This window comes from Zosterops lateralis (genome assembly GCF_965231275.1).
Source record: "Zosterops lateralis genome assembly, chromosome: 9".
NCBI classification, from domain to species: domain Eukaryota; kingdom Metazoa; phylum Chordata; class Aves; order Passeriformes; family Zosteropidae; genus Zosterops; species Zosterops lateralis.
Window position 1 is genome coordinate 1,987,700 of NC_139769.1, and position 13,690 is coordinate 2,001,389.

At 45.7% G+C, this 13,690-nt stretch overlaps 1 protein-coding gene across 1 annotated transcript in view; it reads right to left on the minus strand.

Annotated features, from left to right (window-relative positions):
- ROR1 (receptor tyrosine kinase like orphan receptor 1) overlaps nt 1–13,690 on the minus strand; it is a 154,817-nt gene that overhangs the window by 9,810 nt on the left and 131,317 nt on the right. The window contains exons 5-7 of the mRNA XM_083867968.1: nt 5,334–5,461; nt 3,171–3,488; nt 1,803–2,048 (exon numbers count right to left, since the gene is read on the minus strand). Of these exons, the coding sequence (XP_083724094.1) occupies nt 1,803–2,048; nt 3,171–3,488; nt 5,334–5,461 (692 nt within the window). The remainder of the gene's footprint in view (nt 1–1,802; nt 2,049–3,170; nt 3,489–5,333; nt 5,462–13,690) is intronic.

Below are 13,690 nucleotides of genomic sequence, written 5' to 3' on the forward strand. Positions count from 1 at the left end.
GCAGTGAGAGGTTTTGGCAATTAAAACCTTTGTTGGGAATTCTCCAGCCTATCTCAGTTATTATCAAGCAAAGCTTAAAAATCAGAGAATTTGGCTCCAAAAGAGCCTTGGAATCCCAGATCAAAAGCTTGAGCCAGGCCTGGCATCTCAGAGCCCGTCTAGAGGGGACTGGCACAAGGATATTCAGGATAGTTTTGTGTTATTTTTGGTGAAATAACACCAGAAGAGATACAGGATTTGAAAAATGGGGGGAAAACCACAGAATTGTTTGAGGTCAGAAAAGCCCTCGGAGATCAGGGAATCCAACTCTTAAACCAGCACTGCCAACACAGCTCAGGCCTTGTTCAAAAAACAGAGGTGACATTGCCAGCTCCTCTAAAATGGATTTGAAGTTTGTGTTTACAGAACTGCTGCATTTTGGGTTTGCAAAAATGAACAAAAAGGGAGATTCAGATCTCGTTTGATTCTGCTTTTCAGAGACCCCCGGGGGGGAAGTGAATGGAAGACCTGAACAAATGAGTCCTAATTGTTTTATCTGCGTGTAGAAATAACAATATTGATAAACAGGCCAAGAAAAAAAATTACAGCTAGTTACATGGACATGCCAGAAATGTTATGGAAATTCAAGGTTTCACACAAAAATTGATGTTGCCTACGAGTTGTCACAGTAACATTTACCTTTCCCCTCGGAAAGGAGATACCTTTGATGTTGCTGCTCCATAGCCAGAACCAAAATTAAATTTTTTCTGGTTATGGTTATGAACATTCCTGCAGTGAGACATGTTCTGAGCCTGCTCCAAAGTCTTTTTCAATTAATGGAAAGATGGGAATCGATGCCAAAATGGGATCTAAATTATGTTCTTACTGAAAGGGTAGATCAGGGGGAAGGCAGATAGTCTGGGCTCTATCGTGTGCATCTCAACCTTCTCCCTGTTTTTGGGCCCCTCACAAGAAGAAAACCATGGAGGGGCTGGAGCATGGCCAGGGAGGGAAAAGGAGCTGGGAAGGGGTTGGAGAATTCCTGAGGGGGAGCTGGGGAAGGGGCTCAGCCTGGAGAAAAGGAGGCTCAGGGGGACCCCACAACTCCCTGCCAGGAGGGGACAGCCAGGGGGGATTTGAGATCTGCTCCCAGGGAACAGGGACAGGAGGAGAGGGAACAGCCTCAAGTTACAGCAGAGGATGTTTGGATTGGACATCAGGGAAAATTTCTTCACTGAAAGGGTTGTCCATGTCTGGCACAGCTGCCCAGGGCAGTGGTGGGGTCTTAAAAAGGATTTAAAAAGGGATTTAAAAGCCCTGTGGATGTGGCACTTGGGGATGTGGGACAGTGGTGGGGATGGTTGGACTCCATGACCTCAGAGGGCTTTTCCAACCTAAACAATTCCATGTTTCTATGATTTAATTTGGCCTAAGGGGTTTTACCGATTGGAACAACAACCTGGAAAGCCAGGAGCACTTTCACAGAACTCACAGAAGAACTGAGTTGGAAGATCATCAGGATCATGGAGTCCAACCCAGCCCTAACACCTCAACTAAACCCTGGCACCAAGTGCCACATCCAGTCCAGGGATGGTGACTCCACCACCTCCCCGAGCAGACCTGGACACTTGAGCTGGCAGCACACAGCCACTCCCCAGGAAATGATTTTCATGCCACCACTTCATCACTGCAAGAGGCAGCAAAGATCTCCTCAGAGCAGGGCCAGCCAACTCTGTTCCTGAGAACTCACAAAACACACTTTGAGCACCAAACCCTTCCCCTTTTTGCCCTCCAACTCCAACCCAAACCATTTCAGGCATTACCACAGGCCGGCACGTCGCAGAGCTCCGACTTGAAGTTCTCATCCAAGGTGAAGCACCACGGGGCGTCCTTCTGGTTGCCGGGGTTCCTGCAGTAGGAGTGGCCCCCGTTGAGCTCGGGGTACCTGGCGGCAGTGAAGGTGTGGGTGTGGGGGTACTGCGAGTTCCAGGGCTGGCACTGCCGCCCCGAGCGCGTCACGCTCACTGTGCCGCGGTAATCCACGCCCGTGCTGTTGTAGCACCTGTGGTCTGCAAAGACAACCAAAAAAAACCAACAAACAGAGTCACCAGGTGGGTGTTGGGTGAAGCAGATCTGGGGAGGAATGTTGGAACTCACAGAGAATTCCAGATTTCTGTGCTGACAGGCACTGACCACCCCCAAGCAAACACTGCATTGACCTGAGGCCGTGGAAAAGGCTCCAAAATTGAGTGACAGCCCTGGGATTGTGGGTGTGGGGTTTGGATAGAAGTGTGTGATAGCACAGGGGGGAAAACTCAGAGTTTGAAGGTTTAGGATATAGTAATATATATAAAACAAGATGGAGGATTTTGGGTGTAGGCCATTCCTTGGTCTGAGTGGTGTTTTGTAATTGGGTAGAAAAATCCACATTTTGTGGAAAAATCCACAAAAATCCTTCACAGCTCCTGAAAAAATCCTTCAGAATTCCTAAAAAAATCCTTCAGAACTCCTGAAAAAATCCTTCAGAATTCCTGAAAAACATCCTTCAGAATTCCTGAAAAAAAACCTCTTCAGAATTCCTGAAAAAATCCTTCAGAACTCCTGACAAAACCCTTCAGAATTCCTGAAAAAATCCTTCAGAATTACTGAGAAAAACCCTTTAGAATTCCTGAAAAAATCCTACAGAACTCCTGAGAAAATCCATTAGAATTCCTGAAAAACAATCCTTCAGAATTTCTGAAAAAAACCTTCAGAACTCCTGAAAAAATCCTTCAGAATTCATGAAAAAAATTCCTTCAGAATTCCTGAAAAAATCCTACACAATTTCTGAAAAACAATCCTTCAGAATTTGTGATAAAAACCTTCATAATTCCTGAAAAAACCCTTCAGAACTCCTGACAAAAATCCTTCAGAATTCATGAAAAAATCCTACAGAATTTATGAAAAACAATCCTTCATAATTCCTGAAAAAATCCTTCAGAATTCCTGAAAAAACCCCTACAAAATTCCTGAAAAAAACCCTTCATAATTCCTAAAAAAATCCTTCAGAATTCCTACCCTTTTTGCTCAAGCTGGAGCTGGGAAATTCACCTGCGACCTATCAAAGCCCAAAGTGGGATGGACGAGCCCTTCCAGCCAACCTTGGCACGGCAGCACCTTCCCCATGGAAAAACCCAACATTGTCCACCTACTTTTATTGATGGGATCGGCCATGGGGATCCCGATGCGGATGCAGTTGACGGCCTCGGGGCTGTCGGGCTGGGGCAGGTCCTCGCAGTTGGGCAACTTCAACCTCATCAGGATCATGGGGTTGGACCTGGCGAAGATGTACTCGGTCTGGCACAGGACGTTCTCCAGGATCTCACACTCGTCCCGGCACAAATCCCGGGGTTTGGGGGCCGAGGAGGTCTCGTCGCAGTAGGGGAAGGCGTAGTGGCACAGGGAGGGGATGGCAAACTGCGAGCACTTGTCTGACAGGTGGCTGGAGGTGCCGATCATGGTGAAGGCGGCTGAAAAACACACGCCAGGGGTGAGCTGGGGGATTGGCTTGGGTTGTAATATGTGATCAAAAATGTGTCTCCTGTTTGCCATCTGTTCAAACTGGCTGGGGAGATGTTTTTTTTTTTGCTTTATGTCTTGTATAACCCATTTCTATAACTCCAGGAGGAGGAGGTGGGTATCTCCTCTTAATGGGAAGCTGTTAAACCAGGCGGGACAGGGTTCTTTATCCCTTCCAGGACCCATGGAATATCATGACCCATATGATATCTGCTATTCAAACCAGCTGGGGCAGAGTTCTTTATCCCTTCCAGGACCCGTCCCTCATCACTCTGGGGGATCTCTGCTGTTAAACCAGCTGGGGCAGAGTTCTTTATCCCTTCCAGGACCTGTCCCTCATCACTCTGGGGGATCTCTGCTGTTAAACCAGCTGGGGCAGAGCTCTTTATCCCTTCCAGGCCCCCTCTTTCCCCAGGGGATCTCTGCTGTCCAGGGCCCATCCAGGTCACTGCAGGGCTGAGACAATTCCATCATCCCACGGGAGATGCTCCACCCAGGGGGAGGAGCCCGGAATTCCCCCCTGGATCAAACCTGGCATTGGGAACCCCAGCACAGCCTGTTTGGATTCCCAGAGGGAGCCCAGACCCAGCTCAGCACCACTGGACCTTCTACAGGATCATCTCTGCTCCAGCAGAGCCACATCTGGCACTGCAGGAGGGTTTATTGGGACCAACAAGGGGTCAGGTCGTAAAGAACTGTTATTCCTATTCCCACATCTTTGCCTGAAAGCCCCTAATTGCAAAATTATAATAATTTGGAGGGAGGGGGTTTACATTCTCCATGCCAAAGGGAGCCCCAGCTTTCCCTGGCAGGTTCCTGTCCTTCCAAACCAGGACAGGGATGTTTTGCCCTCCCAGTAAAAGCCTCCCTTCCCGCTGCAGCCGTGCAGGTGATGAACAGGAATGCACAGCACTAATTACACTGGAAATTATTAAAGATTTCACTGACAAGGAAAAATACATCAGGTTTTCAACATGGGATTAATGCTAAGCTCATTACCCAATCCCTAAATGTAATTATTCCTTTAATTATTCCTTTTTTCCTCCCCAATAACTTAGAATAATTTACAATTTCATGCAATGTTTGGAAGCCCAACAGGTGAATCTCAATTTCCTTCACTGGTTCCTTCGTGGAAGGTGACAACTTTCATAAAATCCCAAATAACTTTCTAAATTAAATGTTGGAAGATTATGAACTGGTGGGTCCACGTTGCCTTTCTTGAGGAAATGAAGCCTTTTTTTGCAATGCTGACAATGTTTGGAGACAGAGGGAGAAGAGAAATTTGGGGTATTCTGACAGCAAAAAAAAAAAAAAAATTAAAAAATCTGAATACAGAGATGATTACCAGGGCTAGGATCAGTCCGAGTTAATTTATATGAAAAATAGAGAATATCATGATATCTATGATATCCGTGAATTCAGCAACTCCATCAACACATCCCACAAAAATAATGGCAACTGGTTCTCCCCTAAATCCAAAGGAAAACCACGAACCTGCTGCATTATTTATGCAGCTTTTCCCAGCACCTAAATCCTTCCAGCATCATTATTATTATTATTCCCCTTTGCTTTCCAAAACCTGCTGGGGTAACAGCAGCACTGAGTCTCCCAGAAGCTGTAAACACACAGCCCCTTCTTGAAAAAATCTTTTTTTTTAGGTGTTTTGGGAGGAGCTGGAACTGCAGAGACGAGCTCATGGCAAGAGGGAATAAAAACCAAAGCAAAGTCATGTCACTGTTTATGATTTTTGGGAGCAGACAGCTCGGTGGGGAAGCAGCCAAGGAGTTTTTACTCACCTGTAATCTGGTTTTCTATTTCCCCCTGCATGTGCAAGGATTCCATGTAGATGGTTCTGTTCCCAATGAAACGGGCGCAGGCGATGCCCCTGTAGGGCTGGCAAAACCCATCCTCCTCATACTCATCCCTGAAACCAGCCAGAAACAACAAAAAAGGTGACTGTCAAATATTGAAAACAATTAGGATTATTTCCTTCTGTTCAAAAAGAGCTCAGATATTCGTTTGTTTAAATAAAACCCCCTTCGTGTGCCTGGTAAAAAAGTGGCATTTCGGCTCAGCCAAAACACACATTAATGTTGTATGAAATGAAGGCTTTTAAGGCTCTGCTCAGAAATACACCCAGCCTTGATTAGAAGAGAAATATAAACGGCCTGGAAAAATAGGATTGATGTTTATTTAAAGCAGCTAACACATAGTTTTCTATTTTTGAACCGAGCTCGTGCTTAATATTGATAAACACCGCAGGAAGAGTCATGCAAGCAGAATTTCAAGTGTATATAGAAAATCCAACCCTGGAAATGGGAAATGTTTGCTCAGCCTTCCGTGTGTGGTAACATTTAGTGCTCAAACAGAACCCAAAACTGAGACAGGAGTTCAACAGACACATTTCTTTCATTAGGTGCTTTCTTTTAGGCCATCCAGGAGACATTTAATCCAGAAATCCAGATGGGAAATTATTTGCCAATGCTCTTCAAACAAAGCAAAGAAAAGCAGGCGCTGGGTATTTTGAATAATCAGCACTGAGCAGGGAGTTTGAGTGGGGTTTTGATCCCTGAAATCCCAAATCCATGAATCAGCCCTTTCAATTCCTTCCTTTGATGATCCACTCGGAGATATTTGGCACTGAGATTTTTTAGGATGAATTTTCTGGACAGACACCTCTGCTCTGCTCGAGGTCCCAGCAAAAGGAGGTGCTCAATGAAAATGTGTTGATATTTTTTCTTTGTTATTCCTGCCCAGCCCAGCCAGCTCCTCCCTGGCTCTCAAACTTGGATAAATGATACTGGAATATTTCTAGGGATTATGACAGCCGGGTAGGGAACAGGTTATTTTCTTTATGTGCCTTTTCCCCTTTCCTTTCCTTTCCTTTCCTTTCCTTTCCTTTCCTTTCCTTTCCTTTCCTTTCCTTTCCTTTCCTTTCCTTTCCTTTCCTTTCCTTTCCTTTCCTTTCCTTTCCTTTCCTTTCCTTTCCTTTCCTTTCCTTTCCTTTCCTTTCCTTTCCTTTCCTTTCCTTTCCTTTCCTTTCCTTTCCTTTCCTTTCCTTTCCTTTCCTTTCCTTCCCTTCCCTTCCCTTCCCTTCCCTTCCCTTCCCTTCCCTTCCCTTCCCTTCCCTTCCCTTCCCTTCCCTTCCCTTCCCTTCCCTTCCCTTCCCTTCCCTTCCCTTCCCTTCCCTTCCCTTCCCTTCCCTTCCCTTCCCTTCCCTTCCCTTCCCTTCCCTTCCCTTCCCTTCCCTTCCCTTCCCTTCCCTTCCCTTCCCTTCCCTTCCCTTCCCTTCCCTTCCCTTCCCTTCCCTTCCCTTCCCTTCCCTTCCCTTCCCTTCCCTTCCCTTCCCCTCTCTCCCCCAGATGCCAAAAACCCATCACTGAAATCACACTACGCCTTAATAAGGAAAAAAATCAGCACTTTCTTTTTTTTTTAATCAACTCCTCCATTAAAATTCAACAAAAGCCACTTTCATCCCCTCCTGAAGACCTTGGCTGTGAGAGCTTGGAAAAATGCAAATTCCAGGGGGAATCCTTTGAAGTCTCCCACCCTTTGTGCTCTCCCTGTCACCGCTGTCACCGCGGCTGGAGCCGGCTAAGGGGATTAGAGGGAGAAGCGCTGGGATCCCCTTCCAGGACACCCCAAACCTCTCCTGGCACTGCTGGACTGACACAGCAGAGTCCCTGGGTTCCCGCAGCGCTCACGGGGAGAAGCCAAACTCTGCAGATTAAATGAGGTAATTTATGAGTGTGAAGGCGAGGGGGTGGGAAAGATGGAAAACTCCTCCATGGCCCATCTTGGCATCGATAAATCATTGAGAAAGGGTCCATTTCACTGGATGGTGGCTCCAAGATATTTCCAAGAGCATTGGAAAGTTGGGTTGAAAAAGCACAACTTTTAACTGCTAATTAAACTCTTCATTAACAGCCCTAGGGAAGGTTGAGGTGCCTCAGGGATTCAGGCAACGAAGACACCTGAGATGGAAGCAGGGATGGATGGATGGATACACAATCACATCCTTGGGATCCTGCAGGGAGTCAGCTCTGGTGGAAATATTTTGGTTCTGTTGGTTCTTGAAGAGAAAAATTGAAACCTGAGCTGAAAAAAACCCAACAGCGGCTGCAGGATCCGGAGTTGAGTTCATCTTCTCGTCATTAAATGCCCAGATAGGATGTAATTAATTAGCTGTTTATTATTTTTATAGAATTATAGCATCATAGAGTCCTTAAGATTGGAAAAAGCTTCTAAGATTGAGTCCAACCATCCCCAGCACTGCCAAGGCCACCACTGACCATGTCCCCAAGTGCCACATCCACAGGGATTTGAAATCCCTCCAGGGATGGGGAGTCCACCCCTGCCCAGGGCTGGAAAACCCTTTCTGGGAAGAAATTTCCCCCCAAATATCCAATCTAAACCCTTCCTGTGCAGCCTGAGGCTGTTACATGTGTGGTAACTCCAGCCAGGCTCTCCACCACTGTGCCAACGTCTGACCACCCTTTCTGTAAAGCAAATTTCCAAAATATCCAACCTGAGCCTCCCCTGGCCCAGCCTGGGGCTGTTCCCTCTCCTCCTGTCCCTATTTCCTGGGATAAAATCCCAAATCCCCCCCGGCTGTCCCCTCCTGTCAGGGACTTGTTCAGAGCCACAAGGTCCCCCCTGAGCCTCCTTTTCTCCAGGCTAAATTTCTCCTGGAATTTCACTCAGGGACCACCCAAAGGCTCCCCATTGAAGGGAAGGACACTCAGTGAGCAGGGCCACAGCTCACCTGGCTGGAAATGCCCTGAAGAGCAGATTTTGCAGATAATCTCAGGAGAGAAAGATCAGGATAAAGAGGAAAGGTCAGGATGCCACCAGCTCTGCATCCAGAGGAATTCACTCAGGGAAATAGTAGCTCATGAGGAGCAGGAACTATTTAGGATTATTTTGGGAATCAGCTCCATAATGGGGCAGAAGGATAAAACAAATGAAAAGAACAGGAGTATCAGGGTATGACAAACTCCGTGGTGCCCTGGACTCTGCTCTGGGGGTTTTGGGGATTAAAAAAAAGGGCTGGGAGGTTCCTCTACTGAACAGCAGCTCCCTGAGCCACCGCTCCCCACAACACAACAATTCTGGGGAGCAGCCACAGCTCTCCCAAACCCTTTCCCACTGAACAGATGCTGCCGAGGTGATCAACCCTCCGCTTTTCCAGACATTCCATCCAAATCCATCCAAACCCAGAGCCCGGAGCCCGACACGAAAAGCCACAAAAGCCACAAAAGCGTGAAGGGCTCCTGCAGCTTAAACACATTCCCCACCTCCTGCTGCCCCCTGGCAGAGCTTTGGCTTTAAACACAGATATTTCTCAGGTTTGGCTTTAAACACAGATATTTTCAGGTTTGGCTTTAAACACAGAGATCGGATTTTGGCTTTAAACACAGAGATTGGATTTTGGTTTTAAACACCACTATCAGTTTTTGGCTTTAAACACAGCTATTATCAGGTTTGGCTTTAGACACAGCTCTCAGTTTTTGGTTTTGAACATAGCTCTGAGTTTTTGGTTTTGAACATAGCTCTGAGTTTTTGGTTTTAAACACAGCAATCGATTTTTGGTTTTAAACACAGCCATGAGGTTTTGGCTTTAAACACAGCTCTTGGTTTCTTGGGATAGAGGTTGAGTCCACATTCCTTTTCCACACTCCGTGTTTGGTATCATCCTTCACCTGCTCTGAGTGAGGAATCACCACATCCCTGGTCGGGATGTGTTTCTGCTTCTTGATCCTGATCCCACACAAGGAAAGGTCCCTTGAGCTCCAGCAGGATGGAAACCAAGCCTAACTCAGCAATTAATGTGTTAACATTTACAGACCAGCTTAAATCCTAATGATTAAGTCCTAACTAACGAACTGGAAGTCAATCCAAGCCTGGAGGTGTTTCTGATTGCAGACTGGCTTTAATCACTTGTGCCAGTTCTGGTTGGATTGAGTGGGGAGGAGAGCAGGCAGCAGGTGGAGAACAGGGATGGAACAATGCAGGAACAATCCCAGCCCGACCACAGCACAGGGTTTGGGGTCTGAGAGCTGCCCCATAAATGATTCTTGCACTGCCTGAACCCCACAAAACCCTGGTGAGGGTTGGGTGGAAGCTGCACAAGACAAAGTGTTGGGTTTTAATGATGATGCAGCACTGCAGGGCTTTAAGAGTCTTTCTTTTCAGGTTTGGTTCCCATTCTGTTTTCTGTTTCACTCTGTCGATATTTCCAGCCTGGATGTTTATCTTGGAGCTGGTCCACTGCTTTTGGATCCTGCTGCACTTCTCCTCTGCCTTGGTGTAAGAATAGCACCAAGGATTCATTTACACCGTGCTCAGGTGTCCTTGAGCTCAAAGTTCACACAAAACCAATGAAGAGGCTTTGAAGGGTGTCCACAGCCAAAATCTCTTTAAGATCCTTTCCAGCCCAGCCCATTCTCTGATTTCCATCTCTTTATCTCAGCTGCTCCAGGGGTGAGGCTGCAGTGAATGCAGAGGCTGATCCCCCTCCCAGAGCAGCTCCTTTCTGAAACTGGGCAGAATTTCTGCCTCTGCAGCTTTTTGGGCATCCCCATGCAAAGCAGGCAGAGCAGAGAAACATTAACAATCAGATTGCAATGTTTATTTTATTGCTTCACACTAAGCCTGGAGGGGCTTTGTGGTACCACCTCCTCTGCAACTGGTTCCTAAACACAAACCACCTCTGCAAGGTTCTCTGTCAAACTCCACTTCCCAACATCCTGAATTTTCTTTGCCAGCCTTTTTCTAAACTACAAGAAATCACTCAAATTTAAACAACGTTTTCAGCAAATGCCAGCAACAAGTCCAGGAACTCAGTTCAGCAAAAGCTTTGTAACCAGGCTTTGATGTGAGTTCATTTGGAAGTATTTCATATATTGATAGAAAACCTGAACCTGGGAGATCATGTTGTATTTATTTTTACATCCAATATATTAGAACTGCATATTCCAGAGATGCTGTAATTGTGTGCTCATTCCTACCACACCCCATGGATTTCTTTTTCCTTTCCTTTCCTTTCCTTTCCTTTCCTTTCCTTTCCTTTCCTTTCCTTTCCTTTCCTTTCCTTTCCTTTCCTTTCCTTTCCTTTCCTTTCCTTTCCTTTCCTTTCCTTTCCTTTCCTTTCCTTTCCTTTCCTTTCCTTTCCTTTCCTTTCCTTTCCTTTCCTTTCCTTTCCTTTCCTTCCCTTCCCTTCCCTTCCCTTCCCTTCCCTTCCCTTCCCTTCCCTTCCCTTCCCTTCCCTTCCCTTCCCTTCCCTTCCCTTCCCTTCCCTTCCCTTCCCTTCCCTTCCCTTCCCTTCCCTTCCCTTATCTCTTCCCCTTTTCACCTTAAGTAGAATTTAAATGAGTCCCCTGCAAGAAAGAATCATAAATCCAGGACTAATTTTAATGTCTTGAGCACAAATGGCCAAAGGAGAGAACAGAACAAGGCAAGACAAAGTCCCAAATGCTCTGAGTGTCCCAAAAGCCACCCTGAGTTAAGGTGTAAATGCAGAGCAGGTTGATTTATGAGAATGAACCAACCTGAAGAACAAAAGCAAATAAATGTTAAATTATCTCCCAGATCTACCAAGTGGAGATGGAAAAGTTTTGGCTCTGGGTGAAGCTGGCAGATATTTTTTTCACTGACAAAGTGAAAGACATTTTGTCTTCCCATTAATTACAAGGTGTATCAATAAATTATTTTTGTGGTTACGTGCACCCTGTGCCCCCTCTCTGTATAAATTTTTTTGCACATTGTTAAATAAATTATATTTTGTTCCCTCCTCGTGTTCCAGCTTCACACAGGATGAAATGAAAAGGTTTTGACTTAGCAGATCTCCCTTAAAGCAAACAGATGAATAAAAATTCTCTCATACTTTCCAAAGAGCAAAACCCAGTTGCTTGTGCCTCTACTTGGAAAATGGGAACACCTTGGCTCTGTTTCATGATAATATTTCAGCAAATTTCTGCATTTCACTTTGCAAAAAGAAGAGAACTGCCCAGACTTCCACGTCACTGTGTAATTTAGGGAAAAGTTCTGGGGAATAAAAGCTGTTGCTGTTTGACACCCCTTTAAAGGCACAGGGCAGCCAGGCCTGAAATGGGAAAGCAGAGGCAGAAAGTAAAAAAAAAATTCATTTTGCTGTGCTTTGACATCATTATAGAGTCCCATAAAAGCTCTGAATAATAAAAATTATTATTAATAATAACAGTCTGGGGTAGTGGAAGGTGTCCCTGCTCCTGGCAGGGCCTGGAGTAAGATGATCTTTAATGTCCTCCCCAACACAAACCACTCCAGGACTCTGTGATTAAAAAATGCCAATAATTAAATAAAATCTGCCTAAGGAATTGCTTTACTTAGCTGTTACCTCACTATTCAGACTGATGGTGGCTTTGAATGACGCCTCCAATCCAGATATGGAGAAATAACCCAAAATTCCTGCAGGTTTGGGATGCTGGTTGAATGGATTTGCAGTGGGATGGCACCACATGAATTAGAGCTAAATATTGATCAAAAACCAACAAATCAGCCCTGAGATTCAGCTTCAGAGATGGTTTTTCCTCCTAAACACTCAAAATGTCCCTTTGCAAACACAACTCCTGCAAAGCCCAGAAGGGCATTCCCTGCACTGGCTCAGCTGCTTAGGGAACAACCTTGGGAATGGGGTTTGGATCTTTCCTGGCAGATTCCTGACATCATCATTCAGGATAAACTTCCAAATCGTGTTCTGGGAGTTATGGGGATGGCAGGAAACTCCTGGCACTGGTGTTTTGTTTGACAGAGCTATTTTAAGGTTACGTTTGGAACCTCAGCTTGTCCAAGGTTCGAAACACAGTGGAGGGAAAAAAAAATAACCCTGAAATGTTTTTGAAGAGCAGCCCTACCCACTGCTCCCCAAGGCAAAGGGAAGAGACTTCCTTGAAGAGCTTGGCCACATCCTTAATTTTTTTTTTTTTTTTGTCCAAATCCCTCCTAGCTGGGAGGGAATATTCAAAATTTAGGGCCCAATTATTCACATTTTGGGTTGCCCAGCCCTTAAATCCTGAAAATCCAGATTGTGATGTTCTAGAAAGGAACATCCCAACCCTTCCTGGGTATCAGGATACAGCTCTGAACTTTTCCAAACTGATAGAAAAACCTGTAATATTGAATTAAAAAATGAGTTTCAGCCCATTTTATCTCTCCCTAACTCTTTCCTGCTTTTTCCCCTCTTTTCTGGAGTCACAGCTTGATTTCTGCTCCTCCCTCTCCTTCCTCCTCACATTTAATTTGTCTTCTGTGCCTCAAATAGTTCTTTCTTCTGGTGACCTAATATTTTAACCCTGGGCATGATGAGAAACAGACTTCACAAACCTGACACTTGAATTAAAAGTGAAACACATGGCTCAGCGCAAGTTAATTAAAAATAATACCTATAATGTTGCTTGAGCCATTATTTGAGCAGAAATTTGCACCCATCAATAAATGGAATCCACAATTTCTGCAAAAATAATGGTGAGTTAGAAGTTACCAAAATGAGCTGGTTTATTTCTCTTTTTTTTTTTTTTTTTTTATTTCACAGATAAAATCATCTCCCTGATAGGAGAGGTGGGAAAAGGATGAGAGGAAACGGCCACAAGTTGTGCCAGGAGAGGTTTAGGTTGGATTTTGGGAGAATTTTTTCGTGGAAAGGGTATTTTTTCATGGATCAGGCATTGGAAGTGAGGCAGTGCTGAGTCCCCATCCCTGCAGGGATCCAAAATCCCTGTGGATGTGACATTTGGGGACATGGGGCAGTGCTGAGTCCCCATCCCTGCAGGGATCCAAAATCTCTGTGGATGTGACACTTGGGGACATGGACAAGTGGTGGAGTCCCCATCCCTGCAGGGATCCAAAATCCCTGTGGTTGTGACACTTGGGGACATGGACAAGTGGTGGAGTCCCCATCCCTGCAGGGATCCAAAATCCCTGTGGATGTGACACTTGGGGACATGGGGCAGTGGTGGAGTCCCCATCTCTGCTGGGATCCAAAATCCCTGTGGATGTGACACTTGGGGACATGGGGCAGTGCTGAGTCCCCATCCCTGCTGGGATCCAAAATCTCTGTGGATGTGACACTTGGGGACATGGACAAGTGGTGGAGTCCCCATCCCTGCTGGGATCC